We start from the raw sequence: 23,818 nt of genomic DNA, 5'->3' as shown, positions 1-23,818 counted from the left end.
GGCTAAATCACCAAATGACTTTCTACCTGTGGCCCTCACGCCTCTTTTGGCCAAATGCATCGAAAGGGTTGTTAGTAAGCACCTTGCCCTTTCCATAGCAGATCAACTGGACCTGTTACAGTTTGCCTATAAGGCCCAGAGGGGGAGTGAGGATGCTACCCTGACCTTGGTGAACATGGTCCACCACCCAAAGGACATCCAGCCAACTTGACAACTGTGGGAAGCATTGGAGTCATCATGGGCCAGCATCCCTGTGGAATGCTTTTCGATACCTTGTAGACTCCATGCTCCAACGAATTGAGGCTATTCTGAGGGCAAAAGGGGGTGCAACTCAATATTAGGAAAGGTGTTACTAATGTTTTGTAGACTCTGTGTGTAACTCTTATTTACATTTTAATTTAATGTAATATCTTATGTTGTTCTTGTCTATTACTGTTCTGTACTTTGTCATGTATTTGTACGTTTTATATGGACCCCAGGAAGAGTAGTTGCTGCATGCTGCATTTTCCCCATTTAAACTGGTCTGGGTCTGGACATGGTCTCTATACACTGGTCCTTGGTCTGGGTCCTGGTTCGGAGCTTTTCGCCCATTTCACCCTTTTCGCCTTTCCGACCGTTTCGCGCTTTATAGTTTCTCAAACATTATGCCTTATTTTAGAAGTCATACAATTTGGTTCAAGGACAACAACAATCCCTCACTGTTTAGCGATGTCTATCTGAAAGAGGCAGTAGGTCTTGATAGGATTTGAACCCAGGCCGCCATGGGTTGGCATATATTTCAAGACTAAGTCACTAAGCCTCTGAGCCATGTACTGTACTTTACTATAATGTGCTCTGTACTGTAATGTCCTTTACTGCTCTGTAATGTACTGTACAGAACTATACTGTACTGTGCTGTACAGAACTATACTGTACTGTGCTGTACTGAACTATACTCTACTGTACTGAACTATACTGTAATGAACTGTACTGTACTGAACTATACAGTACTGAACTATACTGTACTGAACTGTACATTATTGTACTGTACCTTACTGTACTATACTGTACTTTACTGTACTGAATTATAGTTTACTGAACTGACCTATATTGTACTGAACTGTACTGTACAGAGCTATACTTTACTCAAGTTTACTTGAGTGGCGGCAGGTAGCCTAGTGGTTAGAACATTGGGCCAGTAACCGAAAGATTGCTAAATCGAATCCCTGAGCTGACAAGGTAAGAATCTGTCATTTTGCCCCTGAACAAGGCAGTTAACCCACTGTTCCTAGACTATCATTGTAAATAAGATTTTGTCTTAACTGACTTGCCTAGTTAAATAAAGGATAAATAAAAAAATACAATTAAAATTACTCCACTGGATCTTATTTTTACCCATTTAAACTGGTCTGGTCATGGTCTCGATCCACTTGTCCTTGGTCTGGGTCTGAGAAAATATAGTCTTGGTCTAGATCTAAAGGGGTACGGTCTTGACTTCATCTCTGGTACTCACACCAATGTTATACTTTTCAATCCATGTGGGTAGTGGACCTGTGCACACTTCAGGAAACACTGTAGAGTATTGAGATGCATGGCCAGCAGGGGGCTCTATTCCCTCCAAGAGTGACTTGAATTGTCAGGCCCAAACTCACTCAACTTCATTGGCTCACAGCGGCCATGACGTTTAAGATATCAACTTATTTTATAATACATTTCAATATCTTGGTCTATAGATGCTGTACAGCAAGTTTGGGAGAAAATGGTTTATTGGTGTCTGAGGAGATGTTGTTTAAAAATGTAGAATAATTTATACTATTTTCAAAACAGATAATCCATCACGGTGACGTCATTGGTCCTAGAGGCAAACTTGTACCTTTCGGTAAACATATGTACCAAATTCCAAGACTCTAGGTTGAACGAGGAGTCGGCTGACCTTTTGAATTTAAAGTCTGTTTATAGCGCCACCATTTGACCAAGTAGTATTTGTGCATCAATTTACAGAATCCCATAAATACAATACAGTTTCACCAGCTTCACTGCTGAACCCCTAATAGTGTACGCCGACAAATACAATAGGGTTTCACCAGCTTTTCTGGTGTGTATGGCCTAAAATGTTTATGCTCTAAATGTTGACTTAGTGCTTAGGCACCTAAAAAAAGAGCACTACACCACTGACCATAGTACTGATAATTATTGATTGTTTGAAATTATTCAAAGTAAAACCATAAAGTACCCATTGTTTAACTCACTAGGGTACGTGGGACGCTAGCGTCCCACCTGGCCAACATCCAGTGAAAATGCAGAGCACCAAATTCAAAACCAGAAATACTCATTATAAAAATTCATAAAACATACAAGTGTTATACATTGGTTTAAAGATGAACTTCTTGTTAATCCAACCACGGTCAGATTTCAAAAAGGCTTTACGGCAAAAGCATACCATGCGATTATCTGAGAACAGCGCCCAGCAGACAAATCATTACAAACAGTTACCAGCCAAGTAGAGGAGTTACACAAGTCAGAAATAGCGATAAAATTAATCACTTACCTTTGATCTTCATATGGTTGCACTCACAAGACTAATCTAGAAGAAAAAGAAACGCACACCTATGTGATGCTGGATTGTACCCTGATGAAGACAGCTTGCCTGTCGAAACGTTGGTAAGGATTGTACCCTGATGAAAACAGCTTGCCTGTCGAAACGTTGGTAAATTAAATATTTTAGCATCTGAGCTCCGGCTCTCCTTTATTTTTAAATGCACTCACAAGACTCCCATTTACTCAATACATGTTTGTTTTGTTTGATGAAGTCCCTGTTTATATCCAGAAACATCCGTTTTGTTCGCGCGTTTTGTTCAGTAATCCACAGGCTTAAACGCAGTCACAACAGGCAGACGTAAAATCTAAATAGTATCTGTAAAGTTTGTAGAAACATGTCAAACGATGTTTATAATCAATCCTCAGGTTGTTTTTAGCCTAAATAATCGATTGTTTTTAGCCTAAATAATCAATAATATTTCAACCGGACAATAACGTCGTCAATATAAAAGGTAAACAAGAAAGGCGCACTCTCTGTCGTGCGCATTAAAAACCTCTGGGACACTGTAGGGTCCACTCATTCAGAGTGGTCTTACTCTCTCATTTTTCAGAATACAAGCCTGAAACAATTTCTAAATACTGTTGACATCTAGTGGAAGCCATAGGAAGTGCAATTTGAGTCCTAAGTCAATGGATACTGTAATGGCATTCAATAGAAAACTACAAACATAAAACAATCCCACTTCCTGGATGGATTTTTCTCAGGTTTTCGCCAGCCAAATCAGTTCTGTTATACTCATAGACGTTATTTTAACAGTTTTGGAAACTTTAGAGTGTTTTCTATCCAAATCTATATGCATATCCTAGCTTCTGGGCCTGAGTAGCAGGCAGTTTACTTTGGGAACGCTTTTCATCCGGAGGTAAAAATAGTGCCCCCTACCCTAGTGAAGGTAATCACTCTTACCAGGGGAACATCAGTTGAAATAGGACTTTAAGATATAGTGTAACCTCATAGGAATTTTCTTCTGTTTGTCCATCAGGGTCCTGAGTTCAATGGCTACCTAGTTGGGCGAGGCAACTCCAGGGAGGTGGACCTGAACCGAAATTTTCCAGACCTGAACGCTCTCATGTACTACTACGAGAAGACTAATGATCGGAACCATCACCTGCCCCTGCCTGATAACTGGGAGCATCAGGTATGTTCCAGACAGCCCTGCAGATCAACCACAAGACCGAGTAGCGGAAGAATACATGGGGTTAAGACCAGGGAATGGAACCCAACTTTTTTTCCAACAGTTTCTTTCTGAACAGAACCACTATTTTTTTACTTTCTTTCCACTGTTCCGACTAGCAAAATAAAATTATGAACCGGTTTGAACCCCAACAAAGTCCCGGTTTATATAAACTCAGCAAAAAAGAAACGTCCTCTCACTGTCAACTGCGTTTATTTTCAGCAAACTGAACATGTGTAAATATTTGTATGAATGTAACAAGATTCAACAACTGAGACATAAACTGAAGAAGTTCTACAGACATGTGACTAACAGAAATGGAATTATGTGTCCCAGAACAAAGGGGGGGGGGGTAAAAATCTAAAGTAACAGTCAATATCTGGTGTGGCCACCGGCTGCATTAGGTACTGCAGTGCATCTCCTCCTCATGGACTGCACCATATTTGCCAGTTCTTGCTGTTAGGTGTTACCCCACTCTTCCACCAAGGCACCTGCAAGTTCCTGGACATTTCTGGGGGGAATAGCCCTAGCCCTCACCCTCCGATCCAACAGGTCCCAGGCGTGCTCAATGGGATTGAGATCCGGGCTGTTCGCTGGCCATGGCAGAACACAGACATTCCTGTCTTGCGGGAAATCACGCACAGAACGAGCAGTATGGCTGGTGGCATTGTCATGCTGGAGGGTCATGTCAGGATGAGCCTGCAGGAAGGGTACCACATAAGGGAGGAGGATGTATTCCCTGTAACGTACAGCGTTGAGATTGCCTGTAATGACAACAAGCTCAGTCCGATGATGCTGTGACACACCGCCCCAGACCATGACGGAACCTCCACCTCCAAATTGATCCCGCTCCAGAGTACAGGCCTTGGTGTAACGCTCATTCCTTCGACGATAAACGCACCTAAACCCTTTACAATGAAGATCTGGGAAGTTACATGGATTTTTACGAATTATCTTTGAAAGACAGGGTCCGGAAAAAAGGACGTTTCTTTTTTTGATGAGTTTAGTTCCTTTTTTAACCTGCGACATCAATAGTTTTTATATTTAACTCAGATAGAGCAGGCACTGTGACTGTTGTGTGTGTTGTTATTAGGAAAGTTGTTATACAGTGGGGAGAACAAGTATTTGATACACTGCCGATTTTGCCGATTTTCCTACTTACAAAGCATGTAGAGGTCTGTAATTTTTATCATAGGTACACTTCAACTGTGAGAGACGGAATCTAAAACAAAAATCCCGAAAATCACATTGTATGATTTTTAAGTAATTAATTAGCATTTTATTGCATGACATAAGTATTTGATACATCAGAAAAGCAGAACTTAATATTTGGTACAGAATCCTTTGTTTGCAATTACAGAGATCATACGTTTCCTGTAGTTCTTGACCAGGTTTGCACACACTGCAGCAGGGATTTTGGCCCACTCCTCTATACAGACCTTCTCCAGATCCTTCAGGTTTCGGGGCTGTCGCTGGGCAATACGGACTTTCAGCTCCCTCCAAAGATTTTCTATTGGGTTCAGGTCTGGAGACTGGCTAGGCCACTCCAGGACCTTGAGATACTTCTTACGGAGCCACTCCTTAGTTGCCCTGGCTGTGTGTTTCGGGTCGTTGTCATGCTGGAAGACCCAGCCACGACCCATCATCAATGCTCTTACTGAGGGAAGGAGGTTGTTGGCTAAGATCTCGCAATAAATGGCCCCATCCATCCTCCCCTCAATACGGTGCAGTCGTCCTGTCCCCTTTGCAGAAAAGCATCCCCAAAGAATGATGTTTCCACCTCCATGCTTCACGGTTGGGATGGTGTTCTTGGGGTTGTACTCATCCTTCTTCTTCCTCCAAACACGGCGAGTGGAGTTTAGACCAAAAAACTTTATTTTTGAATCATCAGACCACATGACCTTCTCCCATTCCTCCTCTGGATCATCCAGATGGTCATTGGCAAACTTCAGACGGGCCTGGACATGCGCCTGCTTGAGCAGGGGGACCTTGTGTGCGCTGCAGGATTTTAATCCATGACGGCGTAGTGTGTTACTAATGGTTTTCTTTGAGACTGTGGTCCCAGCTCTCTTCAGGTCATTGACCAGGTCCTGCCGTGTAGTTCTGGGCTGATCCCTCACCTTCCTCATGATCATTGATGCCCCACGAGGTGAGATCTTGCATGGAGCCCCAGACCGAGGGTGATTGACCATCATCTTGAACCTCTTCTATTTTCTTCTATTTTCTAATAATTGCACCAACAGTTGTTGCCTTCTCACCAAGCTGCTTGCCTATTGTCCTGTAGCCCATCCCAGCCTTGTGCAGGTCTACAATTTTATCCCTGATGTCCTTACACAGCTCTCTGGTCTTGGCCATTGTGGAGAGGTTGGAGTCTGTTTGATTGAGTGTGTGGACAGGTGTCTTTTATACAGGTAACGAGTTCAAACAGGTGCAGTTAATACAGGTAATGAGTGGAGAACAGGAGGGCTTCTTAAAGAAAAACTAACAGGTCTGTGAGAGCCGGAATTCTTACTGGTTGGTAGGTGATCAAATACTTATGTCATGCAATAAAATGCAAATGAATTACTTAAAAATCATACAATGTGATTTTCTGGATTTTTGTTTTAGATTCCGTCTCTCACAGTTGAAGTGTACCTATGATAAAAATTACAGACCTCTACATGCTTTGTAAGTAGGAAAACCTGCAAAATCGGCAGTGTATCAAATACTTGTTCTCCCCACTGTATGTTGCTTGTTGTGGTAAATTCCTGTTTATTACTACAGTGTGTAGTGTGAGGTGAATTGTCAATTTCCACATATTAGAAAACATTTATATTATCACACAATCAAACCAATGATGCTATTAACACTACAATCGCCTGGCCTTTCATGTTGCTGGGCTACACCTTTAGCATACAGATGCATCAGATGCATATCAACCCATAAGATGCGCAAACATGAAAACAAACGCTTGATAAATAGTGCATAAACAAATATAAAGCATGAATTGCATGAATAAATATTTGTGGAAATATATACATCTAAAAATAGAACAACAATAGTTATTTGTTTAGATAGAGTCAAGGATTGTTTAATTCTACAACGTCCAAGTGAAAAATGTGGTCCGAAAGCCAATTTTCGACACTTCCAGCCAAAGACCCATCAACAATCTAACAGTCTAATAAATATATTTAATATATGCTATCTGAAAAATAATACATTTGTTGTGTTCATAAAGGTCTTAGGTAACATTAAAATACTAAAAAACAATTATTTCTAAGAGCATAATAACATTTACATTACTTTATTTTAGGCTACAAGTAAAAACAAAAGTCTATCACAATTATAATTTTGTTTTGGCAGGTCTAAAGAAAAATTGCGAAAATAAGAAAATATATTTAAAAGAAAACAGAATAGCATATTTTAAGCTTATCATGTTACCAGTCTTTGCTTAGTAGCCAGAGTAATGTGCCGAGCGAGTAGTCATGTGCTGAATGCATGGACAGCGCAGATATTCTTGTGAACATTTGGAAATGAAGCTGTACCTCTTGAATTTTGAGAGTTATTTGACAAAGGTAGAAACTGAAGAATATGACCTTTCTGATACTATATAGACATCAAAATGTTTTACCTGCATAAAGTGATGCTCCTTTCCCTGCATCTGTCAAATACAAGGTGCGCCCATCTCTTCATGTATGATTTGACCACTGATAATATTGTCACAAATCAACTTTTGTCAATTTAATCTTCTCTATAGGCTGTCTTATTATGTGTGAAATTATTTTCGGTATAGTTTAGGAGTAGTTTCGTTGGGTCGGCTGCGCAGGCTGACTGGCATTGTTTGTTTCCCTTTCGCTCATCAACTTGGATAGAGTCAACGATATGTTTTGCATTATTCTAAAGGCCTACTGCAACGCGTATCATGAGTTAGTTTCCCTTACAATAAATGTGATTAGTAATAGAGTTATAGTAAATAAAACACTCCCGTAACAGTTTACTTTTGCAAAGTAAAACGTAAAAGAGGAATGGTATCAACCCGCAAGGCGCACGGTCAAATTATTAACATGAGCGCCAACGCCGATAAATAGGCATAACACAAACTCATTACACTATTGTTATTCTAAATTAAAATCAATTTCTTCACCCTCTTTATCATTAACCTCTACGGGATCAGTGACCCCTCCTTTCAAATGGTATCAAGAATATGCATATCCTTGCTTCAGGTCCTGAGCTACAAGCAGTTAGATTTTATGTAATTTTAGGCAAAAATTTAAAAAAAGGGTCCGATCCTTAAGAGGTTTTTAACAAAGTAAAATCTAAAAGTGAATCATAAAAACCTGTAAAACATGAGCGCCAACACTGATAAATAACCATAACACAAACTCATCATTACAGTATTTTCTTTCTAAATGAAATCAACCTCTTCACCCTTCTTATCATTGTTGGTCCTAATCTGAATTCAATTGTGAAATAAAATACACAACTATCGCCCATATATCCTTTTTCCATTCATTCAGTCTCATCCTTGCCCACCCTTACCCACCCAAGCCAACCTCCCATCTTTTTCCTCCCTCCCTCCCTCCCTACCTCTCAGACACACTTACACCCATCCATCCATTGACTTACTCATCCATTCTCATTCATTCCCGCCCAACATATTACCTACACATATTCACCATCCCTCACTCTTCCCTCACACTCCCATTTATATATACAAATGCACACACACATACTGTAGCAATAAAAAAAGGCAAATTCAAGGAACCTCCAAAGAGGTAATCTCTACAAGTAATTAACCTTGAGATTACTATTCCCAACTACAAAAGACTACTCCTTGTTTCTCAAAGTAAGAAAAGCTATCCAAAAATTCTCTGAACAATTTACTGGGTTCAAAAATCCATGACATAGTGGTATCGGATCATTATAAACTTAGTTCATAGTAGGGGGATCATTTAATCAGCACTTATGCTTATTCATAGGTTGCACCTCCGTCACTCAGTCGCGTCATGCCATTGTTATGAACGTTCTCAAGCCGCCCTCTACAGGCGGCGCCATAATGGTGCCCTAAATTGATGATAAACCCAGTCATTCTGTTTTGTCTAAATTACACAATAGTGCCTGGAGATACAATTACATTGCTAAAGTAGTCAAATATTTAGTAGGAAACAACTTTGCCAGCATTATCCAGCCCAGCCTCACATTCAATTCGCGCATATATGTACAAAATGTATTTCAGCAGATTTCGTGCGTTTTTGTGCATTTTTGGGGTGGTTCAATTCGTTTGAAAATACACGAATTTCTGTGCTACTTAATTCGTGCGAAAAGACACGAATTTAACCAGTAGGCGACACACAAGCCGTTGCAACAACCATAGACGCGATCGCCTGTATTTATTTATTTTACGTTATGAATATATAGATATTTTGTCTTTTTTTAACCATATAACCATAAGAGGTTATATATATATTGTCTTTTTTTAATCCCTATTAAAACATTGTGGTTTTATGCCTATATGTACTGTTTTCGATTTTTCTGAACAGACTTTTCAGTATAGAATGAATGTAAGCAATGCATGATGGTTAATGGTGTTTTATTCGGTTGTAGTTCCATGTATTTCTTAAAAAATACACGTGTAAACCATTTTTATTGACCAGAATGTAACTGAAAATACAATGGCAGCCTTGCCATTGTCCATCAATAACAAAACTTTTTTTTTTCGTATAACATTTGGGGAACGTATGCAGTCATTGTAGTCTTACATTTTGTTGGCCAACCAAAATTACCAAAACGTTAACCTGTAATAAGGCTAGGGTGGCTGAGTGTAAATACATGGCTCTGAGTGTAAGCACCTTTTCACTAGAAACGTTCTTGTGTTCAAATTACCGTCAGTGCGAAATAGCTAGAAAGCTTTCGTATTTCCACTTGGCTGCACCTACGGTTACGATAACGATAAATCAAGTGCAATACCTGCGTCGACCTGTGTCGAGCAGCAAAACACCGGAAAGCTTCTAGCCTACCGGAAAGTTACAAGAAGAACAAGAATAGTTACCTCATCCGGTCATGTGACACTCTGGATGCCCCCTAAAAGCAATTTCAACCGTTTTGAAAAATGACGCCTGGTTACCCCCAAAAAATACCAGGTGCACGAAAAGTTTGGACTTAGAATATTTTTTGAAAACCTCCATAAATCACTCAGGCCATTGACTCGAGAAGAAAAAACATAAAATATTTTCCAGAAGAAAAAACAGAATATTTTTTGAAAACCTCCATAAATCACTCAGGCCAGCACCCATTGATTTGGGGCGGTAGTATAGCGCTCCCAGAGCGGGTATGGAAGTCTGGATCCCCCCTAAAAGCATTTAAGGCTCTGTGTGTCTTTAAGCACCATACTTTTTCACTCCATCCTTGCTGTGTGTGTGTGTGTGTGTGTGTGTGTGTGTGTGTGTGTGTGTGTGTGTGTGTGTGTGTGTGTGTGTGTGTGTGTGTGTGTGTGTGTGTGTGTGTGTGTGTGTGTGTGTGTGTGTGTGTGTGTGTGTGTGTGTGTGTGTGTGTGTGTGTGTGTGTGTGAGAGAGAGCTTTTCTTTGACATCTTATTAGAGAAATTACTGATTTACAGTTGATGAGGGTTGACCGATTCACACATTTAAAGTTTTGGAAAGATCTGACTTTTTTAAACCTTCGAAATAGCACCTATGACCCCATTTTAAGGCACTTCCGGTTGGCACAGGAAGCTATAAGTAAATACATATCCTGATCGGCGTATTCTTTTACAGAATCCTGAGTTTTAAGTCCATACGTTAAGAACTGACTGATTTACACAGGGTTGAATGCACTATATATTACAAACTGCTGGTTGGGTATGGCAAAACACTTTTAGGGTGATTTTATCACTTCCGGTTGCTCCAGGAAGCTTAGAATCAACACAGGTAGACCTCATAGTGGCTTGATGGATTGTCATTGAAGACAGGTTCATAAGACATTCATAACCCACATAGGCTTCAGGTTGAATTTAGGGGTGCAGGCAATGTGTTCCTATGGGGTGAGATGTCATTGTAAACTGTTTGATGTAAACACCTTCTTTTAACTGTTAAGGGTTAATGCCACACGGTCAATGTTAGGCTTGCACAGATCGGGAGGACCTTAGGAACGTTCCTGAGGTCAAATTGTGCTTCTAACCTTAACGGTTCTCTCTCTGTCTCCCAAAAGCAAAAAAATATGAAATTGAGGTCAAAGGGTCATTTGGGTCCTTCTTCTTGTCCCTGTCGCTGCACTCAGACCGAGCGAGCTACGGTCAAGCGGGGCATCTCGTTGAACTCGGCACGGCCTGGAGATAATGGCAATGCCATTGCAGGCTTTGTGTGTCTTTAAGCACTTCGTGGTATCCAATCGCTAGTAATTACTATCTTGTCTCATCGCTACAACTCCCGTATGGGCTCAGGAGAGACGAAGGTCGAAAGCCACGCGTCCTCCGAAGCACAACCCAACCAAGCCGCACTGCTTCTTAACACAGCGCGCCTCCAACCCGGAAGCCAGCCGCACCAATGAAACACCGTGCACCTGGCCCCCTTAGCTAGCGCGCACTGCCCCCGGCCCGCCACAGGAGTCGCTGGAGCGCGATGAGACAAGGATATCCCTACCGGCCAAACCCTCCCTAACCCGGACGACGCTAGGCCAATTGTGCGTCGCCCCACGGACAATTGGCCTAGCCTCCCGGTCGCGGCCGGCTGCGGCAGAGCCTGGGCGCGAACCCAGAGACTCTGGTGGCGCAGCTAGCACTGCATTTTATTAATAAAATCACAGAATTCTGGCAGAGCTTCGAGACCCACTTAAAAAAAAAATGTCTGAACACACTGCAACTGGATCTGTAATTTTTATTTTTTTTACTCCTTTTTGTGAACATTACCAATTTGTCAATGTACGATTTCTCTTAAATTACGATAGATAAATGGCTGGTTCTTTTTTTCCTGACACCGTATGCTTATGTACTTTGACGTGAAGCGGTCAAATTAGCACCCTACTTTGCGTTTTTGACCTTTAATCCCAGAAAAATGGCCATAACTCAAAAAGCGTTGAGGCCTCGACGCCATCTTGTTCGGGGCCAACTGTCCATTACGTCTTCGAAATATTTTCCGTTTAGGAGAAAAGGCCACATGCATTTGCAATGTGCTTGTGCATTTGCAATATTATTTATTTTCCCTCTAGTGGGAATTTCCGAGACTGCGGAAAAATGACCAAAATGTATTATTTTTATAAAACGGAAACCGAACGTCCGAGAGATTTCGTTTGATGACTTCCTGAAAGATCTCTCCCCCGCGCACGGCCCTACGCCGTCCGCAAATTTTAGAAACGTTGCAGGACGTTTAGTAAGGGACCGTACATTTGCAAAGTGGCGTTTCTCACTAACCATATGGCGAGTGCTAAAATATTCCCTTAAGGTATGGAAAGGCCTTGGAAAGGCCATAAGTGTAAGCCAACATAATTCATTATTTTACATTAACATGTAATACATGCATTATGAAGAAATTGTGTAATTTAGGCTCCACGAAATATGAAATGGGTTATGAAGAAAATCGTGTATGGTTGCCTACATGACAAAAAGGCGTTCTGATTACAAGTGCACCAGTATCCAAAGTATTAAGCGAAATCAAGCACAGAAAACAGCATTGGCATTAATAAAACAATATTTCCCACGAATTAAGTCGCACGTAAATGTGCGTCTTTTCTCAAAAATTCTGTTCAGCAAGTCTAAAACAGTACATATAGGCATACAACGACACATTTTAAAACATGGTTAAACAAAGACAATATTTCTGTATATTCATGACGTTGAATTAGCCATTAAGAAGAACAAAAATGAAATACAAATTATCGCGTCTATATGGTTGTTGCAAAGGCTTGTGTAGCCTACTGGTTAAATTTGTGTCTTTTCGCACGAATTAAGAAGCACATAAATTCGTGTCTTGTCGCACAAAAACGCACGAAATCTGCTGAAATACAATTTGTACATATATGTGCGAATTGAATGTGAGACTGTGTTGCATTATCATGTTGTCAAATTTACTTTAGACAGATGGCAATGCTTAATTACGCCAACAGAAAATACATTAAGTAACAGAATATGGAGAATGAACAAACCCAAGATATATTAAATATGTAAATGAAGAAAAAATACAAACCTTCACAATTACAGGATATAAAATGAACGTGGGAAAAAAACAAATAGTGGCAATAGGAAAAATAAAAAAAATAACTCATGATCTACAGCAATCCTTTAAGTGGACCACAACAAATATAAAATACATAGGATGCTTAATAAGTGACAACAAACAACAAATATATATAAAGATAAGTGTATCCCATTACTCAAGAATATGAAAGCAGATCTAATTAAATGGAACAATCTTCCCATAAATCTTACAGGTAGAACAAAACCTCTTCAGAATGGCATGGCTCCCAATGTTTTCCTATTTCTTCTCAGTAATATGAATTACCTCACCGAAGACATTCTTTAGAAAAGTATAGTATACCAAACATTAGCAACACCTTCCTAATATTGAGTTACACCCTCAATTCGTCAGAGCATGGACTCTACAAGGTGTCGAAAGCGTTCCCCAGGGATGCTGGCCCATGTTTACTCCAATGCTTCACACAGTTGTGTCAAGTTGGCTAGATGTCCTTTGGGTGCTGGACCATTCTTGATAAACATGAGAAACTGTTGAGAGTGAAAAACCAAGCAGTGTCACAGTTCTTGAAACAAACCGGTGCGCCTGGCTAGGGCTGTGTCGGTCATGAAATACAGTGCAAGCTGCTGTTGCGCACCTTTGGAACATTTACATTTTAAAAAGTCTAATAATAGGCTAATAGGCTTGTTATTTTTGCAGAGAAAGCTATGCTTATAAGTCCCATGCCATTATTTTGTATTATATGATTTTATAGTAAGAAGAATATAATTGAACTAGTTTGAATAAAATAGAAAGGTTATTTTTACCATTCCGGAGCAAGAGTGCGCATATGAAGTGGCTATGTTGAGTGTAAAAGGGATCATTTGAAACAGGTCCTATATGCTAGATTTAGAGTTATTTGGCAACTTTAGTTGTGAATGAAACAAACCATAGAAATATGTGCGGCATGATGTAACTATAGGCTATTGATGTGTAACCTTAATTCAACTAGGCAAGTCAGTTAAGAACAAATTATTATTTACAATGACGGCCTACCAGGGAACAGTGGGTTAACAGTGGGTTAACTGCCTTGTTCAGGGGCAGAACGACTGATTTCTACCTTGTCGGCTCAGGGATTCGATCCAGCAACCTTTCGGTTACTGGCCCAAAGCTCTAACCACTTCGCTACCTGCCACCCCCAATGCATTGATGATTTGAAGTCGCAAAAAAAGCTTGCTTTTCTTCATCAAGTGATCATATTTTCACCCATCAGACTCTTCTCAATTTAATCTTGTCTTTACTAATATTTAAAATTAGTTTACATTTAGAATGGCCCATTATCAAATAGGCAGGAACAGTGCGCTCGAATAGCAGGTTTGTTTCACTCATGCGGGTAGGCTACTCCACACTTTCACTCCACACATCAACCACTGTTTGAGGAGCTTGCAGCCTCTAGCTGCGGAGCCAACCAACACGAAATGAAAATGGAGGACTGAACGTGGACCGTGCAAGAACTTAACATCGATGTTTGGGTCGAATTGTCCAAGATCCCACTACCAGGCCTTTGATGATTACTGATCAGAACCTGCTGTGAAAGGAAACTGAACACTTATCATCAGATAAGCCTTCAATCAGTGCCCCAACACTACAGAGCAGCAGGTTGGCTCATGTTTTATTCTGTGAAAGGACAAATGCTATGCACTCATTTGGCGCATAGGATATCCTCCTCGCAATCTCCAAAATCCAACAGCCATATGACAACTTTGTTTGGACGTCGTAAAGGACCATTGGCTGAAACTGAATGAGATATAGCTAACGACCTCCTTTTGCCTGTGGAAAAAAAGAGACCACCAAAATCTGTCCCCAAACAATTTGATTTGCTGGTTTTAAGCATTAAACTTTCAAATTAATCTTTGTTGACTGTTGCTGGGTGTTATCGTCCACCATTAGCACCGGCCTGTACCCTAAATGGCCTGTACCCTAAATGCCCAGGAGCTCTCTCCTGGCCCCTAACACTAAGTCTGATTTGTTCTGCTAGGTGACGTAAACTGGGACATGCTTAAACCACCTGACCAAATCCTAAAGCAATGCAACTCCCTAAATCTTTTCAGATTATTACCAATCCCACAAGGTATGATAATATGACAATTTATTGGAAAGACTAGACTCTCAAGAACATGATGGTGTTCTCCGTTTTACTTTACAACCCCCACAAGCGTCACGGAACTCATCTGAAGTCGGTAACACCAATCTGCCAACTTCTGTCTGTAGCGTCCAAACTGTTTGTGTGTTACACACTGATATGACCTCTCTATGGAAAGGAGAGACTCTCAAGAACATGTACATCTCTAGGACGCCCAGAAGCCTTGCAAGACTCGTCTGAAGGTAGTTTAATCTTGAGGGCAGGGGGCAGCTTTTTCACTTTCGGGAAAAATAGCATACCAAAATTCAACTGCTTGCTACTCATCCCCAGAATAGAAGATATGCATATGATTAGTATATTTGGATAGAAAACACTCGGAAGTTTCTAAAACTGTTTGAATCATGTCTGTGAGAATAACAGAACTTATGTAGCAGGCAAAACCCTGAGGACAAACCATTCAGAATTTGTATTTTTTTGATGTCACTGTCTTTTCAATTAGTTTTTTTAGAGACCCCAGATTTCTAATGGACTTGCTTGCAGTTCCTACCGCTTCCACTGGATGTCACCAGTCCTTGGAAATCGGTTGAGGTTATTCCTTTGTGTAGTGAAGAAGTAGGGCTATCGTAAATGAGGGTCACATGAAGTAAATTATTGGAGAGAGTCACGTTATGAAAAAAGTTGCGTCAGTTTGGTTTCTTTTTGTATTGAACACAGATCATCCCGTCTTCAAATTGATCGATTATTAACGTTTAAAAATACCTAACGTTGTATGACAAAAGTAGTTTGAAATGTTTTGGTAAATTTACATGTAACTTTTGATATATTTTGTAGTGACTTGGCGAAAGTTGGAAGCTGTGTTTTTCTGGATGAAATGGTCCAAATAAATTGACATTTTGGATATATATCGACGGAATTAATCGAACAAAAGGACCATTTGTGATGTTTATGGGACATATTGGAGTGCCAACAAAATAATTTCGTCAAAGGTAAGGCATGATTTATATTTTATTTCTGCGTTTTGTGTCGTGCTTGCAGTGTTGAAATATGCTACTCTGTTTGTTTACTGATGTGCTATCATCAGATAATAGCATCTTATGCTTTCGCCGAAAAGCTTCTTTGAAATCTGACATGTTGGCTGGATTCACAACGAGTGTAGCTTTAATTTGGTATCTTACATGTGTGATTTAATGAAAGTTTGATTTTTATATCATGTTATTTGAATATGGCGCGCTGTATTTTCCCTGGCTATTGGCCGGTGGGACGTTTGCGTCCCACCTGCCCCAGAGAAGTTAAAAACAAATATATATATTATATATTTCTTTAGACTTAAAAGAGTCCTAAAATTCAAAATCAAATAGCTAAATAATCCTTGGTATGACCATCTTAAAACAATTCCATATGTTAGTTTAGTAGAACCCCTCCACTCCTTCAGTATTAAATAAAAAAGGCTGCTCTAGTTGTCTTTATGTGGGTATTGATGGAGATGTCACTCAAATTCATTTAGATTTGATAGACCATACATGTTAAATTGACTTTTTTCTCATCTTTTCTACATAAATCCTCCATATTCCTGAACGAAACTGTGAACACACAGTCTATTTTTTTTACATTGGATAAAGGTACATCGTACACTGCAGTTAAGGAACAATGGGAAAGCAATTCTGCTTTGAAAGTTAATTTAAAGAATTTGAAGTTAGGATAGCCTAAATGTTTTGAAGTTTGTATACTAGCACATGTAAATGGGTTATAGTTCAAAAAGTATACATAGCTTGCATACATATTTTTGCTTCTAAGTTGGGTCAGTTTGCACATTTTAAATGTGGTTTGGTGTGGATAGCTTCAATAGTTCAAAAGGAAACTTTTCTAGAATTGTTGATGTTTGTCTATTGAAGTGTATGACCCTTTTATTTCCATTGAAATGCTTTGGTATTCATTTAAAATATTGTTTTCGTTCAAAAGTATAAATGATATCCCGCATTTTTTTTCAAGCAATCTAAGTTGGGGCGATCTGCACATTTAAATGTTGGTTTTGTGTTCATAGCTTTAAAAAAATCTAATAATATCAGGTGAAGAAATTGACATTCCTGTAGTAAATGTGCATGCTTGCAAGTCATAAAGTATTTATCGTTGTGAAATAATAGTAGTAGTGGTGTTGGTAGTGACGGCAGTAGTAATGGTAGTGTCACGATCGTCAACGGGACTGAGAGAGGACCAAGGCGCAGCGCGTGGAAAGTACATCTTTTATTTTAAAGAAGGAAAAACAAAACAACAAACAGAACAGACGACCGTGAAGCTATACAAAACTCAGTGCTGACACAAAACACTTCGACATAGACAATTCCCCACAAACAGCTAAAGCCTATGGTTGCCTTAAATATGGCTCCCAATCAGAGACAACAATAACCAGCTGTCTCTAATTGAGACCCAATTCAGGCAACCATAGACTTTCCTAGATACCTACACTCAACCATAGACACAGCTAGACTACTATACTAAACATAAACCCAACTACTCTAATAAACCCCCTAAACCTTACAACCACCCTAGACACTACAAAAAACACATACATTCCCCATGTCACACCCTGACCTAACTAAAATAATTAAGAAAACAAAGAATACTAAGGCCAGGGCGTGACAGGTAGTAGTAGTAGTAATAGGGGTTTCATACAGTTGAAGTCGGAAGTTTACATACACTTACAGTGAGGGAAAAAAGTATTTGATCCCCTGCTGATTTTGTACGTTTGCCCACTGACAAAGATATGATCAGTCTATAATTTTAATGGTAGGTTTATTTGAACAGTGAGAGACAGAATAACAACAAAAATATCCAGAAAAATGCATGTCAAAAATGTTATAAATTGATTTGCATTTTAATGAGGGAAATAAGTATTTGACCCCTTCTCAATCAAAAAGATTTCTGGCTCTCACAGGCCTGTCAGTTTCATACAGGTAACGAACGGCGATTAGGAGCACCACTCATTACCGGTGTTAGCTGCTCCTAATCTCAGTTTCGTTACCTGTATAAAAGATACCTGTCCACAGAAGCAATCAATCAATCAGATTCCAAACTCTCCACCATGGCCAAGACCAAAGAGCTCTCCAAGGATGTCAGGGACAAGATTGTAGACCTACACAAGGCTGGAATGGGCTACAAGACCATCGCCAAGCAGCTTGGTGAGAAGGTGACAACAGTTTGCTGTGATTATTCGCAAATGGAAGAAACACAAAATGACCTGTCAATCTCCCTCAGCCTGGGGCTCCATGCAAGATCTCACCTCGTGAAGTATGCAATGATCATGAGGAACGGTGAGGAATCAGCCCAGAACTACACAGGCAGGATCTTGTCAATGATCTCAAGAGCAGCTGGGACCATAGTCATCAAAGAAAACAATTGGTAACACACTATGCCGTGAAGGACTGAAATCCTACAGCGCCCGCAAGGTCCCCCTGCTCAAGAAAGCACATATACATGCCCGTCTGAAGTTTGCCAATGAACATCTGAATGATTCAGAGGACGAACTGGGTGAACGTGTCATGTGGTCAGATGAGACCAAAATGGAGCTTCTTTGGCTCTCAACTCCAACTTGCCGTGTTTGGAGGAGGAGGAAGTGCTGCCTATGACCCCAAGAACACCATCCCCACCGTCAAACATGGAGGTGGAAACATTATGCTTTGGGGGTGTTTTTCTGCTAAAGGGGCAGGACAACTTCACCGCATCAAAGGGACGATGGACGGGGCCATGTACCGTCAAATCTTGGGTGAAAACCTCCTTCCCTCAGCCAGGGTATTGAAAATGGGTCGTGGATGGGTATTCCAGCATGACAATGACCCAAAACACACGGCCAAGGCAACAAAGGAGTGGCTCAAGTAAGAAGCATCATTAAGGTCCTGGAGTGGCCTAGCCAGTATCCAGACCTTAATCCCATAGAAAATCTGTGGAGGGAGCTGAAGGTTCGTAGTTGCCAAACGTCAGCCTCAAAACCTTAATGACTTGAAGAAGATCTGCAAAGAGGAGTGGGACAAAATCCCTCCTGAGATGTGTGCAAACCTGGTGGCCAACTACAAGAAACGTCTGACCTCTGTGATTGCCAACAAGGGTTTTGCCACCAAGTACTAAGTCATGTTTTGCAGAGGGGTCAAATACTTATTTCCCTCATTAAAATGCAAATCAATTCATAACATTTTTGACATGCGTTTTTCTGGATTTTTTTGTTGATATTCTGTCTCTCACTGTTCAAATAAACCTACCATTAAAATTATAGACTGATCATTTCTTTGTCAGTGGGCAAACGTACAAAATCAGCAGGGGATCAAATACTTTTTTCCCTCACTGTAGGTTGGAGTCATTAAAACTCATTTTTCAACCACTCCACAAATTTCTTGTTAACAAACTATAGTTTTGGCAAGTCGGTTAGGACATCTACTTTGTGCATGACACAAGTAATTTTTCCAACAATTGTTTACAGACAGATTATTTCACTGATAATTCACAGTATCACAATTCCAGTGGGTCAGAAGTTTACATACACTAAGTTGACTGTGCCTTTAAACAGCTTGGAAAATTCCAGAAAATGATGTCATGGCTTTAGAAGCTTCTGATAGGCTAATTGACATCACTTGAGTCAATTGGAGGTGTACCTGTGGCTGTATTTAGAGCAGAGAGAACACTCTATGACTAGGGTGGTTGGAGTCTTTGCCTTCCTCTGACACCGCCTGGTATAGAGGTCCTGGATGGCAGGACGCTTGACCGCAGTGATGTACTGGGCTGTACGCACCACCCTCTGTGGTGCCTTGCGGTCGGAGCCCGAGCAGTTGCCATACCAGGCAGTGATGTAACCAGTCAGGATGATCTCGATGGTGCAGCTGTAGAACCATTTGACGATCTGAGGATCCATGCCAAATTTTTTCAGTCTCCTGAGGGGGAATAGCTTTTGTCGTGCCCTCTTCACAACTCTCTTGGTGTGCTTGGACCATGTTAGTTTGTTGGTGATGTGAACACCAAGGAACTTGAAGCTCTCAACCTGCTCTACTACAGCCCCGTCGATGAGAATGGGGGGTGCTCTGTCCTCCTCTTCCTGTAGTCCACAATCATCTTTTTAGTCTTGATCACGTTGAGGGAGAGGTTGTTGTCCTGGCACCACACGGCCAGATCTCTGACCTCCTCCCTATATGCGGTCTCATCGTTGTTGGTGATCAGGCCTACCACTGTTGTGTCATCGGCAAACTTAATGATGGTGTTGGAGTTGTACCTGGCCGTGCAGTCAAGGGTGACCAGGGAGTACAGGAGGGAACTGAGCACGCACCCCTGAGGAGCACCCGTGTTGAGGATCAGAGTGGCAGATGTGTTGTTACCTACCCTTACCACCAGTTGCAGAGGGATCCAGTTGCAGAGGGAGTTCAGGTGTTTAGTCCCAGGGTCCTTAGCTTAGTGAGGAGGTTTGAGGGCACTATGGTGTTGAACGCTGAGCTGTAGTCAATGAATAGCATTCTCACATAGGTCTTCCTTTTGTCCAGGTGGGAAAGGGCAGTGTGGAGTGTAATAGAGATTGCATCATCTGTGCATCTGTTGAGGCAGTATTCAAATTGGAGTGGGTGTTGGGTTTCTGGGATAATGGCGTTGATGTGAGCCATGACCTGCCTTTCAAAGCACTTCATGGCTGCAGATGTGAGTGCTACGGGTCGGTAGTCATTTAGGCAGGTTACCTTAGTGTTCTTAGCCACAGGGACTATGGTGCTTTGCTTGAAACATGTTGACCCGCCCTCTGTGAGTATCTCTATAAATTACAGGACTTGCTAACAGACGGCGGATCAAGTTTCTTCGGGGTGCGGACATGCCATGAGGAACGAATGACCTAACTCTCCTTGGAAACCAAACTCCTATCGACAAAACACTTATGTACTTTTCCTATCCTACTCAGACAGAAGCAATCATCCCAGAAATTATCCTGTGAAACTCACTGTTTGCATTAAAGACTAAATGACTGAATTCGCAATCCATCCCAGCTGGGATCAGAGGAAGAATTTACTGCTTAGAAGAGCTCTCATAGACTTTGCTTTCCCGGACTCAGAGAGAAACTTGGACAACACTGCCTTTTCCCCCGGCTCTACCATGGCTTCATCCCATCCAAACGTAATCCAACTGGACAGGCAACATCGACATACAAGTAATATTACCCTGTAACATTTTTCATTTCCTCTTTCAATTTGTAAGATCATATCATTCAAAAACATCCTGTGAATGTGCAATTGTATTTGTATTTGTTAGTGGTCACTCTTCCTGGAGTGCAAACATATTAAAGCACTTACATTACAAAAGAAACTAAAGATAAAACAGTACATAATATCACATTATTACACCACTACATATCTACAATACAAAATGTTCAACACCACCATACAACAATATCACAATGTATGCGTATGCATGTGTTTGTACCTTTGTGTGTGTCTCTTCACAGTCCCCATTGTTCCATAAGGTGTATTTTTTAATGTTTCTGAAGGCCTACCTTCAAAAAAAATCTGATTCTACTGCTTGCATCAGTTACCTGATTTGGAATATAGTTACATGTAGTCATGTCTCTATCTAGTACTGTGCGCCTCCCATAGTCTGTTCTGGACTTGGGGACTGTGAAGAGACCTCTGGTGGCATGTCTTGTGGGGTATGCATGGGTGTCCGTACTTCAAACAGACAGCTCGGTACATTCAGCTTATCAACACCTCTTACAAAAACAAGTAGTAATGAAGTCTCTCTCTTTCACTTTGAGCCATGATAGATTTACATGCATGTCTGTGTACTTTTATAGGACAGCCATACTGCCCTGTTCTGAGCCAACTGGAATTTTACTAAGTCCCTCTTTGTGGCTCCTGAACACACTACCGAACAGTAGTCTAGGTGCGACAAAACTAGGCCTTGTCGATAGTGTTGTTAAGAAGGCAGAGCAGCGCTTTATTATGGACAGACTTCTCCCCATCTTCGCTACTGTTGTATCAATATGTTTTGACCATGACAGTTTACATTCCAGGGTTACTCCAAACAGTTTAGTCACCTCAACTTGCTCAATTTCCACATTATTCATTACGAGATGTAGTTGAGGTTTAGTGAATGATTTGTCCCAAAATCAATGCTATTAGTTTTGTATTTTGGTTGAGTAGCAGTACAGCAGCCATTCATATTTAAGACCCTGTACCCTGCCTTTGTATGGTATCTTTTAACTACCTAATTTAGTTAATAAAACCTTGAATTAATTATTTGTGAAACTGAAGCCATTTGCGAGTGACTTGGTTTTTACAGCTCCAGAGCTTATCGGCTATTCAGAATGAGAATATAGTCAAATTGAATGTGATTATATTGTTGATATAGTAATTAATGGTATAACGGTTAATTATAACTACTGATAGAGTTAATTCAAGAGTTTCTCTATATCCAACCCTTAATAGTGCACCTCTTAGATTAATTTGGTTAGGATAACCACATTAATCAAATCAATCAAATCAATTAATTTTTTCAGTAATTAATCAGTAAATGATCTTGAATATAAATTAGCCTAAAGTCACAACAAACCAAATCAATATTTTTGAGATAAACGGGTAAACTTCTTGCGATTTTACTTGTTTTTTAGTAACTTTTTTTTTCTTTCTTCATCCTTGTTGTGTAGTATATGGGGGCTCTGAAAAAACATGAACAAATGCCCCCCCCCCCCCCCCAATTTTTTATTTATTTATTTCTGTAGTGCTGTGTAATTAAGCAAAAGTTTATTTTTTGTTTTTTAAATAACTAATTGACCGATGACGGTTCACTTATTTGAAATCCATTTTGTTAGTTAGTTTTTTATGTGAGCTCAATGTAGAGATTTCTCTCTGGGACATGTCGTCCAACTCACCATAGTTAAAGAGCAACTGCCCCTAAAAAACAACTTCTCATTTAGAAAACAGCCTCATCGGTGTGTCAGAAACACTTGTTCTACCTTCAAAATTTACTACAAAGTGTAAATAGGATAACTTTGGTCATGTCAGTCTCATCCAAAACAGAGTTTAGTGAGACCTGTGGTCATTACTGCATCACAATGTAAATGAAGGTTGGGTTTGTTTCAATCCTTCCCACATGCCTACATCTGGCATTACACAAGTAATCATCAATTCAGAGTGCAGCTGCACGCGACCCAACCATAATGCCCGTGGTAAATTTGATTGACTTTGGGCTAGTTAAGACCAACGGTTAATTATGTTAAAACTTCAATGGCTCCAAATTTAATTGACCTAAAAATTCCCGTACAAATATTGAAAGCATTTAATGGAAAAACTAAAAGGTGTGCAACATGAAAATATTGTCTCATTTACATTGTGTAATTTATTGACCGCCCCTAACTAGCCCCAGAGATAGGATATCCAAAGTCAAACCAATATCTCCACGGTCGCACACCAGCTGGCTGAAGCTAATTGTCGAAATAATTTGTCTAACTCTTTCCACCTGCAAACACACACAAGAGACATTGAACCACTTTCCAAAACCAACTCACGTTTGAATTCAGTCATGGCCGCTAGCAAATATAAAATGAGGCCAAATCAGAAAGTGCAGTCACCCTTTAAGCGCAGAAAACGTGGTAATTAACTACAATGACCTATTCTTGTTGGTTCTTACCTGGGCAAGCCTGTGGGGCTGGCAGACACACGGACAGGAAAAGCGATAGAGAGACAACGAGAGAGCTAAAGAACAGTTGCTTAGGTATCTCTACCTGACAATACATCTAATTGATTGATAGTTGTTAGCATTCTTAAAAGTATGCC

General features: G+C 40.4%; 1 protein-coding gene across 2 annotated transcripts in view; it reads left to right on the top strand.

The window, feature by feature from the left end:
• The window catches only part of cpn1 (carboxypeptidase N, polypeptide 1), a 157,972-nt gene that overhangs the window by 70,840 nt on the left and 63,314 nt on the right, over window positions 1-23,818 (top strand). The window contains exon 3 of one of the 2 annotated variants that reach the window (XM_071392563.1): window positions 3,558-3,713. The exons of the other annotated variant lie outside the window; for it this stretch is intronic. Coding sequence (XP_071248664.1) covers window positions 3,558-3,713 — 156 coding nt within the window. The remainder of the gene's footprint in view (window positions 1-3,557; window positions 3,714-23,818) is intronic. 2 annotated transcript variants of the gene reach the window in all.

The sequence above is a fragment of the Salvelinus alpinus genome, chromosome 3, assembly GCF_045679555.1.
Source record: "Salvelinus alpinus chromosome 3, SLU_Salpinus.1, whole genome shotgun sequence".
Lineage (NCBI taxonomy): Eukaryota > Metazoa > Chordata > Actinopteri > Salmoniformes > Salmonidae > Salvelinus > Salvelinus alpinus.
Note: the sequence above shows the minus strand (reverse complement) of the source record. Positions and strands in the feature narration are given on the sequence as shown.